This window comes from Pristiophorus japonicus, chromosome 6, assembly GCF_044704955.1.
Source record: "Pristiophorus japonicus isolate sPriJap1 chromosome 6, sPriJap1.hap1, whole genome shotgun sequence".
NCBI lineage: Eukaryota > Metazoa > Chordata > Chondrichthyes > Pristiophoridae > Pristiophorus > Pristiophorus japonicus.
In genome coordinates this window covers 45,899,565-45,921,108 of record NC_091982.1, presented here as the reverse complement: position 1 = coordinate 45,921,108, position 21,544 = coordinate 45,899,565, and the positions used below count along the sequence as shown (strand labels likewise).

The 21,544-nt window shown below is 45.5% G+C and overlaps 1 protein-coding gene across 4 annotated transcripts in view; it reads left to right on the top strand.

Moving 5' to 3' along the window:
* Positions 1-21,544, top strand: part of ophn1 (oligophrenin 1) — a 218,430-nt gene that overhangs the window by 100,608 nt on the left and 96,278 nt on the right. For all 4 annotated transcript variants that reach the window (XM_070882805.1, XM_070882807.1, XM_070882806.1 and 1 more), the window contains exons 7-11: positions 1,402-1,506; positions 5,337-5,466; positions 7,890-7,990; positions 13,167-13,249; positions 15,812-15,890. In XM_070882805.1, the coding sequence (XP_070738906.1) occupies positions 1,402-1,506; positions 5,337-5,466; positions 7,890-7,990; positions 13,167-13,249; positions 15,812-15,890 (498 nt within the window). The remainder of the gene's footprint in view (positions 1-1,401; positions 1,507-5,336; positions 5,467-7,889; positions 7,991-13,166; positions 13,250-15,811; positions 15,891-21,544) is intronic.

The following is a 21,544-nucleotide window of genomic DNA, read 5'->3' as shown; positions in this document are numbered from 1 at the left end:
CTTCCACAGGCAGTGGCAGCTCTTGGCTACCCTGTTTAAAATAGTCACCTTTTCAAGTGTTGGCCTAGACCGCATTCCCCCCCCAAAAAAAATTAACGGGAACATTGGTGGTGACAGTGGTTTTATGAGGTGGGTGTGGGGGCAGTTACTGAGGGGAGGGAACAATTTACAATATCAGCTAGGTTGCAGGCCAAGGAGGGAAGTTGGATGGTCAGCAGTTTGGTGGGAGTGGGGTCAAGGGAGCAGGAAATGGGTCTAATGGGCAAGAGGAGTTCAGAGAGGATGGAGGTGGGGAGATGGGAAAGAAAGAGACGCGTGTTCTAGGTTAGGGTCTCGAGGATGATGCTGGAATAGTGGGCGACAGTACATAAAAAAACAACCTGACAGCGGTGGTTACCACAACTAAACCTGATCCAACCCATAGACATGATTCCGACCGTGCTCTCTGAATAGTGATCTCGGCTGAAAGCACCTTCCAGGCACACCTGTTGCCTAGTTCACTTCACTGCATTTGTGATTGTACTGAAGGGACAGAAATTTTTCACCAGTTCTATCTCCGTTGTAGGATTCTTACATCTACTTTTCTTGCGACTGCGAAGTAAAGTTACTGTTAACAGATAATTTTACACAAGGAACTGTATTACCTCAATGAAAGTATCTTGTGTTTTTTTTTTGCAGCTTTTAAACATGGTCGGCCGCACCTTCAATGCTTCTCCTCTGTTGTCCAGCTCTCTGTAAAGGCAAATTATTATTTTTTTCCCTCCAATCCTGCCATTACATGGAAATTCAGCTTTGGACCAGGAGGCCTTGAGCAGGACACTGATCTTTCACATCTGGGTTTGAATTCAGCCCACGCTGATGGTGTGGAAGTCTTCAGTCTGTAAGCTAAGGAGTCTGAAGTACCCACCTGGTGGGGCTGAATCCACAGTAGAGAATGGTCCATCATTCAGTGCTAGGCTGGTGATCTCAGAGGCCACAGGCTGCCTGTTATGAGAGATGCTATTGTCACACTGGGGAAGTCGGTGCTCTTCCGAAACGGGAGCTTAAGGCACATTGCTGAGGCCAAAGTACAGGGAGTGTTATTCTATGTCTGGTACTTGCTTTAATTGATCCAGTAATACCAGCAGTTGGGTATGGAGTAGAAAAGTGGTCCAGTCCCCAGGATCCTCACTCCTCAGCTTTTATGAGCAAACGTAACATTCCAATTGCTATTGTGGTTGAACTGATGATTCTTTGAGAGAGTGGTAGGTGGCCATGCAAGATGGAGGAATATCCACCTGACCGAATAATGGGCAGAATTTTCCCTCATTGATGGAAGGATGACAATATTCCAGTTTATAAAAAAAACTTCACCAGACCAATCACAATCTTGAACACTGTTTTTCTTCACTCTCTCCACAGGTGTTGGCATTCTTGCATGGTCTACTCACGTTCCATCATTTGACCTTTGAACTGACTCAGGATTTCTTGCCCTATAAACAGCAGCTTCAGCTAAGTTTGCAACATGTGAGTTCTGTTGTGATGTATAATCCTGACTGAAAGTAAACAGGCACCTGAATTTCTTTTTTTGGGGGGAGTGGGGTGAGGGGTGTAGAACAAGGTTCTAATGATGACCAAAAATCCATTAACCCGGTGTCTAGGAGCACTAGATGCTGGGATCAACAGAACTGTTGATTACCCTGTACATTGCATTCTGGAGTACATGAATTCTGTGGAACCTAATACTTCTCGAGTCTTTTCTATGTAGTATACTTCCACCCTTGTGGAGGAAAGCGACTATATTTATGGGCTAAATTTCCCCCGAGGAACTGGTTTGTTGAGTATCTAGTAGCGGAGGATTTTATTGACTGCACAAAGGTTGAATGACTCATTTGTGAGTCGATAATTTTTGGAGTCAGAAAATAACAAGTCGAGTGATTTTATTCTCTGAATAAAGGCATGAGATGGCAAAGGGTTTTATTCACTGAGTTGTTGGTGAGATTACAGGATGTAATTGATTCTGAAAATCAATTGCTTTTAAATAATAGCCTGTCATTTTAATTCTCCGCTCCATTCCCACTGTGACATCTCTACCCTCAGCCTCCTACATGGTTCCAAAGCAGCTCAATGCAAGCTCGAGGAATAGCACCTCACTTTTCGAGTAGGCACTTTACAGCTTTTTGGACTCAACATTGAGTTCAACAATTTCAGATCATAGGCTCTGCCCCCACTTTTTTCGGATGCAGCTGTTGCTGATGATATTTCCATTTCCATCTCCTCTCGATCTCTTTATTGTTCCATGACCATCTTCCTTCGCCTTGCACTACATCTCTTTTATCATTTAATCTCTCCTGCCTTCCACCTCATCAGACATTTGTTCTCCCCCTCTCCCCTACCTCTGTAATTGCTTAAAACCTGTTGCATCCCTGATTCCAGTTCTGATGAAAGGTCATCGACCTGAAACGTTACCTCTGTTTCTCTCTCCACAGATGCTGCCTGACCACTTGAGTATTTGCAGCTTTTTCTGCTTTTATTTCAGATTTCCAGCATCCGCAGTATTTTGCTTTTGATTTTAAATAATTGTTTAATTTTGCAAATTAGATATTTTCTATTCTGCATGTGTCAATTCAATTGAAAACAAGGCATTATTTTTTTTTGATTCATTCATGGGATGTGGGCATCACTGGCAAGACCAGCATTTATTGCCCATCCCTAATTGCCCTTGAGAAGGTGGTGGTGAGCCGCTTTCTTGAACCGCTGCAGTCCGTGTGGTGAAGGAACTCCCATAGTGCTGTTAGGGAGGGAGTTCCAGGATTTTGATCCAGCGATGGTAAAGGAACGGCAATATATTTCCAAGTCAGTATGGTGTGTGACTTGGAGGGGAACTTGCAGATGATGGTGCTCCCATGTGCCTGCTGACATTGTTGGTCTACGTGGTAGAGTTCACAGGTTTGGGAGGTGCTGTCGAAGAAGCAGTGCATCGTGTAGATGGTACACATAGCAGCTACGGTGCGCTGATGGTGGGAGGGAGTGAATGTTCAAGGTGGTGAATGGGGTGCCAATCAAGTGGGCTGCTTTGTCCCTTTCGAGCTTCTTGAGTGTTGTTGGAGCTGCACTCATCCAGGCAAGTGGAGAGTATTCCATCGCACTCCTGACTTGTGCATTGTAGATGGTGGAAGAGCTTTGGGGAGTCAGGAGGTGAGTCACTCTCTGCAGAATAACCAGCCTCTCACCTGCTCTTGTTGCCACAGTATTTATGTTGCAGGTCCAGTTAAGTTTCTGTTACTAATCCATTTTGGAATATGTTAATGGCTAGCATTTCTCAATTAAGCATAAAAGACATTGCGAGATTCCCAAACTAGTTAGTTTTCTGTCCTGTCATAATAACGAGCAAAAAAACTGGTTGTGTGTGAGATCGCCAAATTCACACATTGTTGCTTGTTTCTGACTTCAACTCGGCCCCAATACCACTTTAAAAAAAAAAAACCCTTACCCATGCTTTTGTCTCCAGACTCGATTTCTTCAATGCTCTACTCTCTGTAGCTCCCTCCCTAAACCCTTCTGCTCGACCATTTCTATTGCCACCTTTCACAAACCTGAAACACATTTTTTTGACCAGGCATACCTGTTCCTTTTATATATACTTTATTTTTCTGCACCCTCTGTGAAGCACGTTGGGATGGTTTTTTTCCTATGGAAAAGACACTAAGGCCCCAAGTTTCCACACGATAAAAAACGGGCGCCCCTCCGAGCGGGGCGCCGGAAAAAAAAACGCGCGATTCTGGAGCGCCCTGCAGCTCCATGTCTGCTTGGCGCGGCGCCCAGGGGGCGGAGCCTACCACTCGCGCCGATTTTGTAAGTGGGAGGGGGCGGGTACCATTTAAATTAGTTTTTTTCCTGCCGGCAACCCTGCGCGTGCGCGTTGGAGCGTTCGCGCACGCGCAGTGTGAAGGAAACATTGGCACTCGGCCATTTTTGTAGTTCTTTGTAGCTGTTTAATTTTTGAACATTTTTTAATAAAAGCACATTGCCATCAGCACATCAGCACTGAGGCTTCTTGCAGCAGTGAGAAGGCTGCGGGAAGCCTCAAAGTTGAGGCAGTCGTTTCCCGACGGCCTCCCCCCTCATCGTCGGGAATGGCTGCGAACTTGAGGCGCGGGAACAGCTGCCTCAACTTGTGAGGCTTCCTGCAGCATTCTCCCTGGCTGAAGCACTTTCACACAGATAGGAAGATGGTTTATTTAATCTTTTCTTTGCTTATAAATGTTTATTCAGGTTGGATTTATTTGTATAACATTTGTATAAGTATAAATAAGGATTTATTATAGAATTTAATGACTTCCCTCCCCCCCCCCCACCTCGTTCTGGACGCCTAATTTGTAACCTGCGCCTGATTTTTTAATGTGCGGAACAGGTTTTTTCAGTTCTACAAAAATCTTCTCTTGCTCCATTCTAAGTTAGTTTGGAGTACGTTTTCACTGTGGAAACTTTGAAATCGGGCGTCAGTGACTGGACACGTCCCCTTTTGAAGAAAAAAATTCTGTTCCAAAGTGGAACTGTTCTAACTGACTAGAACTGCAGAAAAAAAATGTGGAGAATTGCGATTTCTAAGATAGTCCGTTCTCCACCAGTTGCTCCTAAAAAGTCAGGCGCAAATCATGTGGAAACTTGGGCCCTAAATGTCAGTTGTTGATTGAATTGGGTCTAGTCAAATTTATTAAATGTTGCCCTTCTTGAACAGATGATTCACCACTGGACAATGTCTGATGCCCTTTTTAAAAAAAAATGGTGGTTGTATGCAGATGATCCAGTCCGGGCAGCGGTCGGTCGAGGGGGTCGTTCAGCCCAACTGCCTCTCTTCCGCGGTTACGTTCGAGCCAGGGTGTCCCTGGAGATGGAGCACGCTGTATCCACCGGTACGCTTGCGGCCTTCTGCGAGAGGTGGGTGCCGGAGGGACTAGCGTGCATCATCACCCCCAGCAACTAAATTTTAATTTGATTTAAGTTTCGTGAAAGTTTAAATTGTTAATTTGTGGGTTCCAGTGCCCTTGCCAAAAGGGGCATTTGATTTACATTTCTGCTAAAACAGCTGATGGAAACAATAACCCCACAGCCATGGGAAATTAAATGAGGGCCACTTCATAAAACCTGCGTCACTGCATCTTGTCCTGTAGTGTTCATCACGTCTCCTTCACTGCAGTCTTTCTTGTCGGCCAATATGGTGGGTGGAATACGCAGGCCTTTGGAGTCAGCATTTCCTGGTTATTTCAGGAACGAGGCCTATTCAAAAGGCACCTCGCTATGCGGCAGTGACCAACAAGGTGTAGATTCTGAAATGGTGTTGGCTGTTTTCACAGACGAGGAATCACTTCATGGGCACTCGAGAGGAGATGGAGGATCTCATGAAAAGAATGAAAGAAGCTCCACAAACCTGCAAGCTACCGGGGCAGCCCATCATCGAAGGCTACCTCTACTCTCAGGAGAAACGTAAGGACCAGGTGGCCCGCTGAGACTCCACATTTGTTTCTCTCTTGTTGTTTCATTCTGTATTGTACAGGGCCGGGTCACTGCCGGGGCTGGTTTCCTGAATTTAGTAGTTCAGCATCTCCCTGTCCAATTTTCAGAAATTTGATCTGAGGAGTGAACAATGGTGTGGAGCTTTTGATTGGCCTTTACACAGGTTTTAGTGACTATGTATTTAGCCTAGTGTAAGGGGCATGGTCTTTACTGCAGGTGTTGGTGACATCTACTGCCTTGACACCAGTATTGCAGCTGTTTGTTCATTGCTCTGCTCTTAATTCATTCCACATGGCTTCTAGTTGCAACTTCATCCTTCCTCTTATTTCATCATTTTGCACTTTATTTATGTTGCTTATTGACCGGATATCCAACTTGCCTGTTAGACTTCTAGCACCGCTTTCCACATCCGTGGTCATTCTGGATTCAATTAAGCTCTTCAGTGACCTGGTTATTCATCGGCAGCAGGTACTGTGGGAGGATTTATTCTCTCAGAACTTCAGCCAGTAAGTGTTCCGTTCAAAATTCAAGGCTCTGGGTAAGAGTTCCTGATCTTGGGTAAGGGCAGAGCAGATTCTTTCACATGGGTTTAATTGGGGGGAGGGAGGGGGGGGGGAAGAGAAGGGAGGGGTGGAGAGGAGAGAGAAGGGGTGGATAAGATAAGGTGAGGGGCGTGTGTGTGGGGTGGAAGATGAGGTGTGGGAGGGGGAGGGAAGGTGAGGGGTTGGGGGGGGAGGAGGGAGGTGAGGAGGCGGAGGGGAGTTGTGGTGGTGGGAGAGGGGGGGGAAGAGAGAGAGGGAGGGGAGAGAGAGATGGGGGAGGGTGGAGAGAGAGAGAGAGGGTGGGGGGGAGGGATGGATCGGAGGGAGAGAGGGTGGGGGCGAGAGGAGGTGGGGGGAAGAGGGAGAGGGGGCGTGGGGGGGTGGTAGGGGGTGGAGAGGGAGGGGAGAAAGAGAAGGAAAGGGCTGAGATAGTGAAAGAAGGACCATTTTAGCCAACATTGCTCTTGGCCCTCTGAGCGGCAATACAAGAGCAGCATTGGTGGAAATGCAAGAACAGCCTTTATGCTGGGCCTTGCTCCCTCGGGAACATCATGTGGTACAGAGATGACCACATTATGTTGGGGTTGTAACTAGCAAAATAAATTAGGGGGAACCAGTGGATGTAGTGTATTTGGATTTTCAGAAGGCATTCGATAAGTTGCCACACGTATTGATTAAACAAAATTGCTGCTCATGGGATTGGACGTAATATACTAGCATGAATTGAAGATTGGTTAATGGACAGAAAACAGAGTAGGAATGAACAGGTCTTTTTTGGGTTGGCAGGATGTAACTAGTGGGGTGTCGCAATGATTGCTTCTTGGGCCCCAGCTATTCACAATCTATATCAATCATTTGGATGAAGGGACCAAATTTAATGTATCCAAGTTTGCTATGCTACAGAGTTAGGTGGGAATGTAAGTTGTGAAGAGGATGCAAAGAGGCTTCAAGGGGTTATAGACAGGCTAAGTGAGTGGGCAAGAAAGTGGCAAATGGAATATAATGTGGAGAAATGTGAAGTTATCCACTTTGGTAGGAAAAATAGAAAAGCAGAGTATTTTTAAATGGTGAGATATTGGGAAATCCTGATATTCAGAGGGACCTGGGTGTCCTTGTACATGAATCATTGAAAGTTAACTTGCAGGTACAGCAAGCAATTAAGAAAGCAAATAATATGTTGGCCTTTATTACAAGAAGATTTGAGTGTAAGAGTAAAAACTTCTTACTGCAATTATATAGTGCCCTGGTGAGACCACACCTGGAGTATTGTGTACATTGTATCCTTCCTTACCTAAGGAAGGATATACTTGCCATACAGGGAGTGCAACGAAGGTTCGCCAGACCAATTCCTGGAATGGGAGGATTGTCTTATGAGGAGAGATTGAGTAGACTAGGCCTATATTCTCTCGAGTTTAGAATAATGAAACTCTCAAAATTCTTACAGGGCTTGACAGGGTAGATGCAGGGAGGATGTTTCCCCTGGCTGGAGATTCCAGAACCAGGGGTCACAGTCTCAGAATAAGGGGTCGGCCATTTAGGACTGAGATAACAAAATTTCTTCACTGAGGGTGGTGAATCTTTGGAATTCTCTACCCCAGAGGGCAATGGAGACTCAGTCTTTGAGTATATTCAAGAAAGAGATCGATTGATTTTTGGATATTAAGGGAATCGAGGGATATGAGGATAGTGCAAGCAAGTAAAGTTGAGGTAGAAAATTAGCCATGATCTCATTGAATGGCAGAGCAGGCTCGAGGGGCCGAATGGCCTGCTCCTGCTCCTAATTCTTATGTTCTTTTGATTAGATGGCTATCTAGTTCTGCAGGATTTTCATCTATTTTTAACTCTCCACAGGGGCTCTGGGATTCTCCTGGGTGAAATACTATTGCAAATATGTGAAAGATACCAAAATTCTCAGCATGATCCCCTTTGATCCAAAACCTGGGATGAAGCAAGTGAGTATGCTATTGATGCAGAGCCCAGAACTGTATGTTGGAGTTACTGCATAAAGGGCTCTATTTTCGCCACCATTGGGTGCCGTTTTTTTGGCGTCCACTGATTTTGTTTGGAGCAATCATGATTTTGCAATTTTCCTCCATGTTTGTACGCCGGCGGTGATGGTCAGCGCCGGTTTTTTGTACAACAGGTTTTTTGGCGCAGGTCTGGTTGAAAACTGATTTCCGCGCTGTTTTAGGCCCTTTAACCGATTTTTGCCAACGATTTATTTTATGTGCGGCGCACAGTGGCCTTAAGTGCCGATCAGAAAAACCCCACGTTAACCTAAGGAAATTGGCGCTGAGTATATTTGAGTTTTTGGAGTGAGGGAAGAAGACAATTTAAAACACACGTTCATGATGATTTTTGCAGAGGGAACTCTGAAAATATCTCAGATAATTCATTTTTCCCAGAGAATATTTTTGAGAATGGGCAAATTGCGATTCCACCCCGCCCCACCACTGAATCTCTGCTGATGGGGCTCCGGGCACGGGTCGGAGGAGGAGGAGTGCCAGCCAGCCGAAGGATCGCTCCCTCGGCCGGACACGAGCACAGGAGCTCGGCGCCTGGATTCCGCCCTCCCCAAACCCCCCCCCCGGGCTCAGCTTGTAAAAGAGCCCTAGGGGTGGGGCTGAGGGGTGGAATCCAAGCACCGAGCTCTTGTGTTTCTGTCTGGCCGAGGGAGCAGTCCTGCCGGCATGCACCAGAGATGGCACAACACAGCAGCAAACAGGCATTTCGGCACAAGCTATAATTAAAGTGCCATGAATCTGTGCGTTGCGTTGCCATAGAGACAGAGCTTAGTGTTGCGCATGCGCGCAGACCAGGGTGTGGTCTGTTCTATGAGGGCGTCGCCCAGCAGAGGTGTGAGTGCTGTGCTTCAGTAAGTCTCTCAATAAAAGGAACAACAAAGTTAAGAATAAGAATTATGGGTGCACATTTTACTATGCTTCGTATAGTAAGGTCGGTTTACATGCATGGCATGTGGAGGCGATTGATAATATGTCGTCGTCGCACAAACCAGATTGCTCGGGCATTAATGGGGAGGAGGCCATACCCTGATCGAATCCAAGACCCTCGAGGATATGGACGTGCTGAACCCTAGGAAAGTGTTTACCGTGGTCCCAAGGACAACAAAGAGGAGATCTCAGACAAAAGGTGAATGGGGCCATTAGGTTATAACTCTCAGGAAACTCGGTCACTGCTTGAAATGGACTGCACAGGGAGATAGTCAAGACTGGACAAGCAACAGCTCTAAAGAGTTGGATAGACATTTGGCGAGAGAGTCGAATAAGAGATTTGCAGTGAGTTTCATCCACTGTGTTGGGGTAGAAGGAAGACGTCTCTTCCTTGCGGTGGACTCCCTGATATAAGGAGTTGACACCTGCTCTCTGTATCGCGACCATGGATTCACTCAGATGAAAATTTCGGTTCACCGGTTTTATTATTCGAACATGCTCGGGAAATGTTCCGATGAACACTTCAAAGTACAAGAGGTTTCAATTACAACTATACAGTTTTTCTAGAAACCATCAATTGATCTTCTGCTATCAACAAAGTTTAATTGATTTGTCGACTCTTATCAGACTAGTTCTGAGTGGTTCTTTCCCACCTGTCCATCTCTCATCACATGTCAATCATGTTCAGTGATGTGAACTTTGCCTTAGTCCTATGACGTGTGAAGTAACTCTGTTCAAAATATAGGCTTCCTTATCTCTTCCCGAGAGAACTAGTCTAATAGTGTTTCAGAGAGTCAGATACTGTTTACAGTCTATGTTTCAAACTGTTGCCCTTGGTGGATTTGCTTATTCAGAATGTAAATCTATACTGAGGTTCACACAACAGATGGTTCATTACCCATCAGGCTTCGCTATTCCCTTCTTACTAGCCCAATGTAAGCGAGAGTATAAGCATGCTTTACATACATTAGTGGGTTATACATAACCGGTCAATATTACAATCCATACCATAAGACAGAAGAACTCCTGATTCCTCAGAACTCCTAATTCCCTTATGCTTCATACTCGAGTGTACTTTTTTCCCCCTTATAACTGTTTCTGAACTCGGGGGCTGGTCAGATGGACTGAAATGGGCTTTTCCGGTCCTGTACGTTCCTTTACTCTGTTAATGTTTTTGCTGCAAGCAGAGGATCTGTTGCAGATTGAAAACACATTCTGTGGAGGAGGCATTAACTTGCCCAGAGTTTACTCCCAAGGAATTCAGTTTAAAAATGCCAACCTTCTGGCTTGTGGTCACAGACAAGACTTGGCCAGACAGGCAGGAGCATTTGAGGAAGGTTCACATCAGGCCGAAGAGAAGTGGCTGATGGGAATGGTTGTTTAGAATCATCACTTCTTAGGCAATCCCCAGGAGTCTAGAATGACTTGCTACCGCACTAAAATGAGTTCTCGGGTGACTGATGAGATCAATGCGGGAGCTACAGTCTCTGTCACAGGCGGGGCAGATGGTGGTTGGAGGGACTGGTGGATGGGGTGCTTGATTTATCGTTCGCTCCTTCCGCTGTTTGTACTTGACTTCCGCGTGCTCCCAGCGAAGAGACTCGAGGTGTTCGGTACTTTGAGCAGTCTTGGGCCAGGGTTTCCCAAGAGTTGGTGGGGATGTTGCATTTTTTTCAAGGAGGTTTTAAGGGTGTCCTTGAAGCGTTTTTTCTCTCCTCCTGGGGCTTGACATAGCTCCGAGTAGAGTGTTTGTTTCGGGAGTCTAGCATCGGGCATGCGGACAATGTGGCCCATCCATCGGAGCTGATTGAGCGTGGTCAATGCCTCGATGCCTCGATGCTGGCCTGAGCGAGGACACCGACGGTGCGCCTATCCTGCCAATGATTTTGTGGAGACAGCGTTGGTGGTATTTCTCTAGTACCTTGAGATGCCTATTGTACATAGTCCATGTCTCTGAAGCATATAGGAGGGTGGGTATCACTACTGCTCTGTAGACCATGAGCTTGGTGCCGGATTTGAGATCATGGTCTTCGAACACTCTCTCCCTCAGGAGGCCGTAGGCTGCACTGGCACACTGAAGGCAGTGTTGGACTTCTTCATTGAAGGGGGTCAGTAGGAATATGTGTGTTAGAATCATAGAATGTTTACAGCACAGAAGGAGGCCATTGGGCTGGCGAGCCCGTGCCAGCTCTCTGCAAGAGCACTTCCGCTAGTCCCACTCCTCGCCCTTTCCCTGTAGCCCTGCAAATATTTTTCCTTCACATACTTATCCAATTCCTTTTTGAAAGCCACGATTGAATGTGCCTCCACCACCCTCTCGGGCAGTGCATTCCAGATCCTAACCACTCACTGCGTTTAAAAAAAAAAAAAAGTTTCTCCATGATGCCTTTGGTTCTTCTGCCAATCACCTTAAATCTGTGTCCTCCGGTTGTCGACCCTTCTGCCAATGGGAGAACAGTTTTTCTCTATCTGTAGAAAGGTTGAGCAGGTTGGGCCTATGGAGTTTAGAAGAATGAGAGGTGATCATATTGGCCCAGAAATCCCAGTTTCTCCTTACCGCGAGCGTTCAAATGGATTTGAGAAAAGAGATGCCCACCTACCTGAAGCTGCTGCAGCCATGCGAGAGCTCGGTCCTGAGGCTTCCACTGACTGCGCGTCGCAGCGCGTGCACGTCAGCACGTGCGCAGACCTGGAGCTGGAGTCACATGGCTCTGGGCAGCCAATCAGGTGTAGTATATTCTCATTCATAATAATGGGAACTGTTGGAGTTCCCATTATTATGAATGAGACCCCCCACCTCTATCCCCCAAACACTAATAACGAATAATAAAAGATAGAAAAAGTGTACAATATTTTTATTAATTTAAATTAGTTATTTATGTATTTAAAAAAAATATATTTCGATTTAAAAAAAAAAAAAAAAAAAGATTTTTAAAATTATGGTTTAAAATAAACTTACCGTAGCGGGGAGGGTTTTTAACAATAACGTGTTTTTACAATGTTTTTGTGTGTTAAAACTCCTACGCCTGTAAGAGTAGGCTATGCGCCTGTTTTTCTCAGACACAAGAGTTTTGAGGACATTTGCTGGGCAAGATATGGGTAAATCCTGCAATCTTGTCCATGCAAATGCCCTCGCTCCTGATGTGTGAGATCTGTCAAGCCAGAAACTTGACATTGAAAAAGCTGGTTTTCAGCGCGTGCGCCAAAAACCGGCTTTTCCGATTCTTCCCGGATCCGTAGAAACTCCGTACAGACCCAGGGAGGCCGAGATTTCCAGGCCATTGAAGCATTTAAGATTCTGAGGGGGCTTAACAAGATTGATGCAGAGAGGATGTTTCCCCTCATGGGGAATCTAGAACTAGGGGGCATAGTTTCAGAATAAGGGGTTTAAAAAGGGGGTGAGGAGAAATTTCTTAAGGTCATGAATTTTTGGAAATCTCTACCTGTGGAGGCCTGGTCATTGAATATATTTAAGGTGAAGATAGACAGAATTTTGAACTACAAGGGTCATGGGGAGCGGGCAGGAATGTGGAGTTGAGGCCAAGATCAGATCAGCCATGATCTTATTGAATGGCGGAGCAGGCTTGAGGGGCCAAATGGCCGACTCCTGCTCTTATTTCTAATGTACTTACCTACTCTGTCTAGACCCCTCATGATTTTGAAGCCTGGATTTTGTAAAAAAAATAAACTCATTCATGTTTCAGTCCCTCCATGGCCTCAACCCTCCCTATCTCAGTAACCTCCTCCAGCCCGACAACCCACTGAGATCTCAACGTTCCACCAATTCTGGCCTCTTGTGCATCCCCGATTTCCAACACCCCACCATTGGTGGCCGTGCCTTCAGCTGCCCAGGCCTTGAGCTCTGGCATTCCCTCCCTAAACCCCACTCGCACCTCCTCAAGACCCTCCTTAAAATCTAACACTTGGACAAAGCTTTTGGACACCTGTCTGAATGTCTCCTTCTTTGGCTCGGTGTGAATCTTTGTCTGATTACACTGCTGTGAAGTGCCTTGGGACCTTTTACTGCATTATAGGTGCTATCTAAATGCATGTTTCTGCACTGTTGGCAGTGGACCTTGGGCAAAACACTGCTAAGGATCGTGGCTCTTGAGGAAACGTTTCAAACACTGCTGTGGACAATCTGAATTGTCAATCTGCTTTATGTAATTTTCTCTAGGAATTTAAACTGAAGTCCTGCATTCGGAGGAAATCTGAATCCATTGACAAGAGATTCTGCTTCGATATAGAGATCTTTGAAAGGTAAAGGAATGTTACTGATTGGGGCAAAGATTGTTGTGTTAGGTCGCTGAGAATGGTCAAAGACTGGTGATGTCATGAACAATGCACTGAAACAGCGATGCCAATGGATTATCTGACACACAACCGGGACATAGAATTTGAATCAATGTTATGCTTTTTGGTTTTTAAGCCTGTAATAATTGTGTCACAAACGTTAATCCAGCTTGAATATAGGTCAATGAACATCAGCGCTGTGGAGAGCTTGGATGGGAAGCATATGTCTTAACAGTTGCTGGCCGTGCCTCTTCCCATCTGGTCCAAGACGTGGCAGATGATGCCATACCCCTCCCCACCCGTCTCCTTCCTGCCCCTTCGCTCTCTGTAGCTGTAGGGGTGGCTCTATATTGGAAGGAAAGCTGGTGTTCCATCTGTCATGCCAGTTTAGATTAGCATCTTAGCTTGAGAACCTGAGCCTGAACCTGTTGCCGACAGGAGAATTGGGATGGGATGGTGTGAGAGTCCTCTCTCTCATCTCGCACCTTTCCCCAAGTGGCTGTTTTCAAAATGGTGGGCATGCCAATCAAACTACACACAACTCATGCATTGGGTATTAACAAGTGGAGTGTCTGGGATTCTGTTGAAGAAGGAATGCTGCTTACAAAACCAGAATTCTATTCTTTCAGTCATGGCTCAGTGGGTAGCGCACACTCCTGGGTCAGAAGGTTGTGGGTTGAAGTTGCACTCCAGGGACTCGAGCACAAATTCTAGGCTGACATTCCAGTGGTACTGAGGGAGTGCTGCACTGTCGGATTTGGGATGAGATGTTAAGCCGGGGCCCCTTCCCATTCAGGTGGAAGTAAAAGATCCCGTGGCACTATTTGGGAGAAGCGCAGGGAAGTTCTCCTGGTGTCCTGGCCCATATTTATCCCTCAACCAACATTAGGTCAAAAACAGATTATCACAATGCTGTTTGTGGGAGCTTGTGCATAAATTGACATAGAAACATAGAAATTAGGTGCAGGAGCAGGCCATTTGGCCCTTTTGAGCCTGCACCACCATTCAATAAGATCATGGCTGATCATTCAACCTCAGTACCCCTTTCCTGCTTTCTCTCCATACCCCTTGATCCCTTTGGCCGTAAGGGCCATATCTAAATCCCTTTTGAATATATCTAACGAACTGGCCTCAACAACTTTCTGTGTTAGAGAATTCTACAGGTTAACCACTCTCTGTGAAGAAGTTTCTCCTCATTTCGGTCCTAAATGGCTTACCCCTTATCCTTAGACTATGTCCCCTGGTTCTGGAACTCCCCAGCAATGGGAACATTCTTCCTGTCTCTAACCTGTCCAATCCCTTCAGAATTTTATATGTTTCTAAGAATCCCCTCTTATTCTTCTAAACTCCAGTGGATACAAACCCAGTTGCTCTAGTCTCTCCTCATATGTCAGTCCTGCCATCCCGGGGATCAGTCTGGTGAACCTTCGCTGCACTCCCTCAATAGCAAGAATGTCCTTCCTCAGATTAGGAGACCAAAACTGAACACATTATTCTAGGTGTGGTCTCACCAAGGCTCTGTACAACTGCAATAAGATCTTGCTGCTCCTGTACTCAAATCCTCTAGCTATGAAGGCCAACATGCCATTTGCCGCCTTCACCGCCTGCTGTACCTGCATGCCAACCTTCAATGACTGATGTACCTTGACACCCAGGTCTCGTTGCACCTCCCCTTTTCATAATCTGTCACCATTCAGATAATATTCTGTCGTCTTGTTTTTGAAGTGGATAGCCTCACATTTATCCACATTATACTGCATCTGCTATGCATTTTCCCACTCACCTAACCTGTCCAAGTCACCCTGCAGCCTCTTAGCATCCTCCTCACAGCTCACACCGCCAACCAGCTTAGTGTCATCTGCAAACTTGGAGATATTACATTCAATTCTTTTGTCTAAATCATTAATGTATGTTGTAAATAGCTGGGGTCCCAGCACTGAACCCTGTGGCACCCCACTGGTCACTGCCTGCCATTCTGAAAAGGACCCATTTATTCCAACTCTCTGCTTCCTGTCTGCCAACTAGTTTTCTATCCATGTCGACACAATACCATGTGCTTTAATTTTGAACAACAATCTCTTGTGTGGGACCTTGTCAAAAGCCTTTTGAAAGTCCAAATACACCACATCCACTGGTTCTCCCTTGTCCACTCTACTAGTTACATCCTCTAATTCTAGAAGATTTGTCAAGCATGATTTCCCTTTCATAAATCCATGCTGACTTGGACCGATCCTGTCACTGCTTTCCAAATCTGCTATTTCATCTTTAATAATTGATTCCAACATTTTCCCCATCACCGATGTCGGGCTAATCGGTCTATAATTCCCTGTTTTCTCTCTCCCTCCTTTTTTTTAAATTGACCCATTTCCTACAATTCAACAGTGACTACACTTCAAAAAGTACTTCATTGGCTGTAAAACACTTTGAGATGTCCGGAGGTTGTGAAAGCCTCTATCAATGCAAGTCTTTCATTTTTTATTTTCTCTTTCACATGCTACAGTAAATTCTAAACAAATCTTCCTTTCACAGGCAAGGCCCTGTCACTCTCCAGGCACTCTCGGAAGCCAACAGAAGGTTATGGATTGAGGCGATGGATGGCAAAGAGCCAGTGAGTATCTTGCCGGATTCTCTTGTTTGTTTTGTATTATTGGGAAATTGATTTGGGTCTCCATCCTCCCACCTTTCATGGATCACACTATTGTCCAATCTACTGCGTGGCCAAACGTCCTCTAAAGCCTTCCAATGCTGTTACAATTCTGGCTTTCTCAACAGATTTTATTACTTAGGCAATAAACTGAAACTTAACCTTGCGTGTGAAGTGACAAGGATAGCGTGCCTCCCTCATGGTCAACAATCCACCCTTGTGCTGCCAAAGTATAAATTGGGAATGGTCTGGAGTGCCAAACGTGCACACCACACTAACAGACCATGTCGTTCAGGAGCGAGGCAAATCATCAATTAAATAACAACACCGTGTTCAACCTCTGATGCAAAAATTATAAAGCATTCTTCAAGCCCTTTTTAGAATCCCTTAACTGTATAACTTGAACCATGGAGTTCCATCGTACCATCTTGACGTAGAGACAGGCCAAGGGGGAGGCTGCAGCAAATGTGCCCGGTCCAGGAAGCTGCTTGTAGCTCCGATCAAAAGCTGAACCTTTTGCAACAGAGACAATGGCCCAAATTCTTTTGCCATCCAGTTGAGAATCAATATTAATTGCCAACATCTAGGCTGGATAGGAGGTTACCGAATAACCTCCTTCAGTGAGCTGCTTCTTTTGAGACAAAACAGAATGAAATTTTACTTCCAGTGCGGCAACCTCTTTTGATGAAGCATTGGCGACAATTATAAATGCTGACTCGCCGGGCGGAAAACAGAGGTTTAGGGAAGGCATTCCAGAGCTGAGGGCCTTGGCAACTGAAGGCATGACCCCACCCTCAGCTCTGCGCCCTGCCCCTATCTGCATTTCATTGAAGTCAATCCCCTAAGTAATATTGGGCAGGGTGGAAAACCGACGTTCCACCCGATCCCTGTGCGTTTCCCGCCCAGTGAGTTGGGTTCAAATGACTCCCATTGTGTCAGCAATCCATCGAATGCCACTAACATTTGTACCAGTTACTGGCGTAAATTCCTGTGCCATTGACCTGATGCTTCCAGACAGCATTGCATGTTCTCTCATCCAGAGCTTCTTGTAAACAAAGGGTGAAGGAATTCGATTGGGAGCAATAACTTTGGCCTAGCTACAATTTAAAGAAGATGTAACCCTGCTGTATCTGTCACCAGTTCCCCTTTCTAGCCAGCTGCAGGGAGCCATACAAAGCCAGCAGGGGGCGGCATGCACAGTTTTAAAGGATAAAAAGTTTTCTCTTCCCATAGGAATAACCTCCGTTGTCTTGCTATCTACTGTTTGGGCTACATATCCCAGCATTCTATCCGTTAGATTGCTTTATTGACATATATTGAACAAGAAAAGCCTACAATTTATTTCCAATACCCTTTCTCATTCTGTGCTAATTCTAAACCATTTACTGTATAATTTTGCCTAAAGTGCCAGTTAAATATAATTCAATTGCCATTTGTTTGCCTAATTGGCAATCCAAATCCTTTTACAAATCTTCAAGCGATGTACTAGTTCTCCCTGAAGTTCTGGCCCCTATTTATCTGTCAACCAACCACACTTAAGCTGATTATCTGAGCATTATCACATTGCTGTTTTCTCTGATATTTGAGAGAGAAAGTTATTGGATGACACAGATTCATTGTCATTTTCCCAGTGTTTGTGTAAGGCAGTGTTGTGGCATCCACTGCAGACTGATGGGATGTGGGTTATTTCATATTAAGGAGCGTCTTGTAGGAGGAAAGAGGTGGAGAGGTTTAGGCAGGGAGTTCCAGAGCTTGGCCCTAGGCAACAGAAAGCATGGCCACCAATGGTTCAGCGATTATAATCAGGGATGCTCAAGAGGGAAGAATTAGAGGAGCACTGATATCTCGGGGAATTGTGGTGCTGGAGGAGATTACATAGATAGGAAGGGGTGCGGCAGTGGAGGGATTTGAAAATAATGATTGCTCCAAAAACAATCAGCGAACGCCAGAAAAAAGGCGCCCAATGGTGGTGAAAATAGAGCCCATAATTTGTGACTTTGATGAGAGCCATTTCGGTACTGTGGCAGGCGTGGAAAGCGGATTGGACGGATTCAAACATGGAATTGCGGGAAAGATGGGCAGGGATTTGGGAAGCAGCAACACTTTAAAGGACTTTGGAGAGAAAAAGGAGATTGGAGATAGGGCTGTAGTTTGCAAGGATGGTGGGGTCGAAGACAGACTGGATCAACTGGGCTTGTATCCACTGGAGTTTAGAAGAATGAGAGCCGATCTCATAGAAACATATAAAATTCTGACGGGATTGGACAGGTTAGAGGCAGGAAGAATGTTCCCGTTGCTGGGGAGTTCCAGAACCAGGGGTCACAGTCTAAGAATAAGGGGTAAGCCATTTAGGACCGAGATGAGGAGAAACTCCTTCATTCAGAGAGTGGTTAACCTGTGGAATTCTCTACCGCAGAAAGTTGTTGAGGCCAATTCGTTAGATATATTCAAAAGGGAGTTAGATATGGCCCTTATGACCAAAGGGATCAAGGGCTTTGGAGAGAAAGCAGGAAAGGGATACTGAAGTTGGATGATCATCCATGATCTTATTGAATGGCTGTGCAGGCTCGAAGGGCCAAATGGCTTGCTCCTGCACCTAATTTCTATGTTTTTTTTCCCCTATGTTCTAACAACAACAATAACTTGTATTGATATTGCGCCTTCAACTTCGTAAAATGTCCCAGGGCGTTTCACAGGAGCGTTAACTAACAAATCTTGACACCGAGCCACATAAGGAGATATTAGGGCAGATGACCAAAAGCTTGATCAAAGAGGTTGGTCTTAAGGAGCGTTTTAAAGGAGGATGGCGAGGTTTAGGGAGGGACTTCCAGAGCTGAGGGTCTTAGCAGCTGAAGGCACGGCCACCAATGGTAAAGTGATTAAAATCAGGGATGTCCAAGAGGCCAGAATTGGAGGAACGCTGAGATTTCAAAGCGATGTAAAGCTGAAGGAGATTGCAGAGAGAGAGAGGTGTGAATCAATGAAAGCATTTGAAAACAAGAATGAGAATTTTAAAAACAAGACATTACTTAGCTGGGAGCCAATGTAAGTCGGTGAGTACAGGGGTGATGGGTGAGCGGGACTTAGTGTGAGTTAGGACATGGGCAGCCGAGTTTTGGATGACCTCTAGTTTATGGAGGATAGGATGTGGGAGGCCGGCCAGGAGTGCGCTGGAATAGTCAAATTTAGAGGTAAAGGCATGGATGAGGGCTTCAGCAGCAGATGAGCTGAGGCAGTGACGGAATCAGGCGATGTTACGGAGGTGGAAATAGGCGGAAATTCCCGACACGATGAGTCCCTAATCCCGGGCAGACTGTCTGAGGAGGAGGGCGGTGCGGTTAGGGGTGGGGCATTGCAGATGTGAAAGGAAGGAGGGAAAGAATATCTAGACAGTGAATAAATTTGCTCTGTTCTTGTTGGCCTCCTGCTGGCTGCCTGAAGAGTGACTTTTACAAAGGCTTGAGGACACGGGGGTGTATTCTGGTGCTGTAATGCGCTTGCCCGAACCTTTGGAACCGCTACTGGGGACCATGAAAGTGGGTGTCTGTGAAATGTGTGAATTGTTGGTTGTCAATTAGCTGAACTGTGCCTTGTTAGTCTCTTGCCTGTTTTCTTAAGGGTCAGCGATGTTCAAAATAAAAACTGATGTTTAGGAACATTGAAATAGGAGGAGGCCATTCAGTCTCTTGAGCCTGTTCCACCATTCAATGGGACTACGGCTGACTCTGCTTTGGTTCCATAATTCTCAACAAAAACCTCTCTCTGCCTTTTGAAATTTTTAGTTAACCTAGCATCCACTGTGTTTCTCTGATTTTTACCCTTCTCTTCTGGACTTCAATTTTCCCCTTGGTTTTAGTGCTAAAAATAAAAATGAAAGCACAATTAAAAATGTAAAAAGTCAATTAAAGGTCCTTTTATGTACAGTACATTGCCGCGTTGTTTTGAAGCTAAATTTAAGAGCGTCTTTTCCATACTTGGTATACATGTGAGGATGTGGGTCACATAAAAACCTGATGCAGACAGGAAGGCTCAGAGCTGGCGTTTGGCTGCTTCAACTGTGCATTCCACACCACAGCCTTCCCCTGGCAGGGCTATAGTCAGCACCACTCTTTCAAATCCCCCAAATACTAGCTTTAACGCAACAGGACGTGGGAGAACAAGTTGGTAGTGACTGACAAACAGAAGTGAAATCATTGAATGATGCAATGCAGAATGAGGCCATTCGGCCCATCAGCTGTGAACGATTAAAATCAGGGACGCGCGAGGCTAGAATTGGGAGAGCACAGGATTGTAAGGCTGGAGGAGATTGCAGAGATAAGGAGAAGTGAATTCATGGAAGGATTTGAAAACAAGGACGAGAATTTTAAAATCACTTAACCGGGAGCCAATGTAGGTCAGCGAGCACAGGTGATTGATGAGCGGGACTTGGTGCGAATTAGGACACGAGTTTTGGATGACCTCAAGTTTACGTAGGGTAGAATGTGGGAGGCCAGCTAGGGGTGCGTTGGAATAGTCAAGTCTAGAGGCAACAAAGGCCTGGAAGAGTTTTCCAATTAGTGCCGCTCCCCTGACCTTTCCACATAGCCCTGCAAATTTTCCCCATTCATCCTAATTCCTCCCCCTCCCCCACTGATTCTGTTCATTTAAAAGGGGAAAGGTGTAACTTTCAGCATCCAAAGAGAACGAGTAGGAGGTCCAATCACTGCCCGATGGGTAGCTGAGCTTGTACCTCGTCACTCTCCGTCATGGGTATCTGTCGATGATGCTGTACAAAAGCCACCTCGACTTCATTGTGTGTCCGACCCCAGAGTGGGGTTGCCAAAGCTACAACCTGTGTGGGCCAAATGCTGCTCACGAGCCCGGCTACCTGACTGATTTCAGCCCAATTTCTTACTCCACCATATACTCTTGCATGAACTTTGTGGGCCTGATGGTTTGGAGAGGTCTGTCTCCGCACTATTAAATATCGACCCCGGGGCCAGTTTCATATAAACAAAAGAAGGCAGAAAGAATGTGCATTTCTATTGCACCTTTCACGTCCTCCGGACATCCCAAAGTGCTTTACATACAGCCAATTAAATACTTGTACAGTGTAGTCACTATTGTAATGCAGGTAACGTGGCAGCCAATTTGTGCACAGCAAGCTCCCACAAACAGCAATGCGATAATGACCAGATAATCTGTTTTTGATCTGATGTTGGTTGAGGGATAAATATTAGCCAGGACACTGGGTTTTAAACTTTATACTTTGTACTTAAACATTTTATGTGACCCACAGGCTCCAAAAAGATGACCATTGGACACCTCCTGCCCTAGAGGTGTATGTTCAATATCACAAGCATAAAGTATTCATGTGTTTACATGATTAAGTGCTAATCAACACAGTTTGGAGACTTTTCTAGATCTACAGAATCCAGGAAACAGAAGCTTCCTTTGATGCACCGTTTAAAACATGCACTGTTTGAAAACCGTGTAGATCGTACTGTTTCTGAACCAAGTGCTTTTCTGCAATATCCATTTAACGAGGTCCTAAGCAGCAGAAAACCAATGCAAATGTTGTTGTACTTTCCTTTACAACTAGAGGGAGTTTTTAAACACAACTTGCAAAGGGGCCTGAG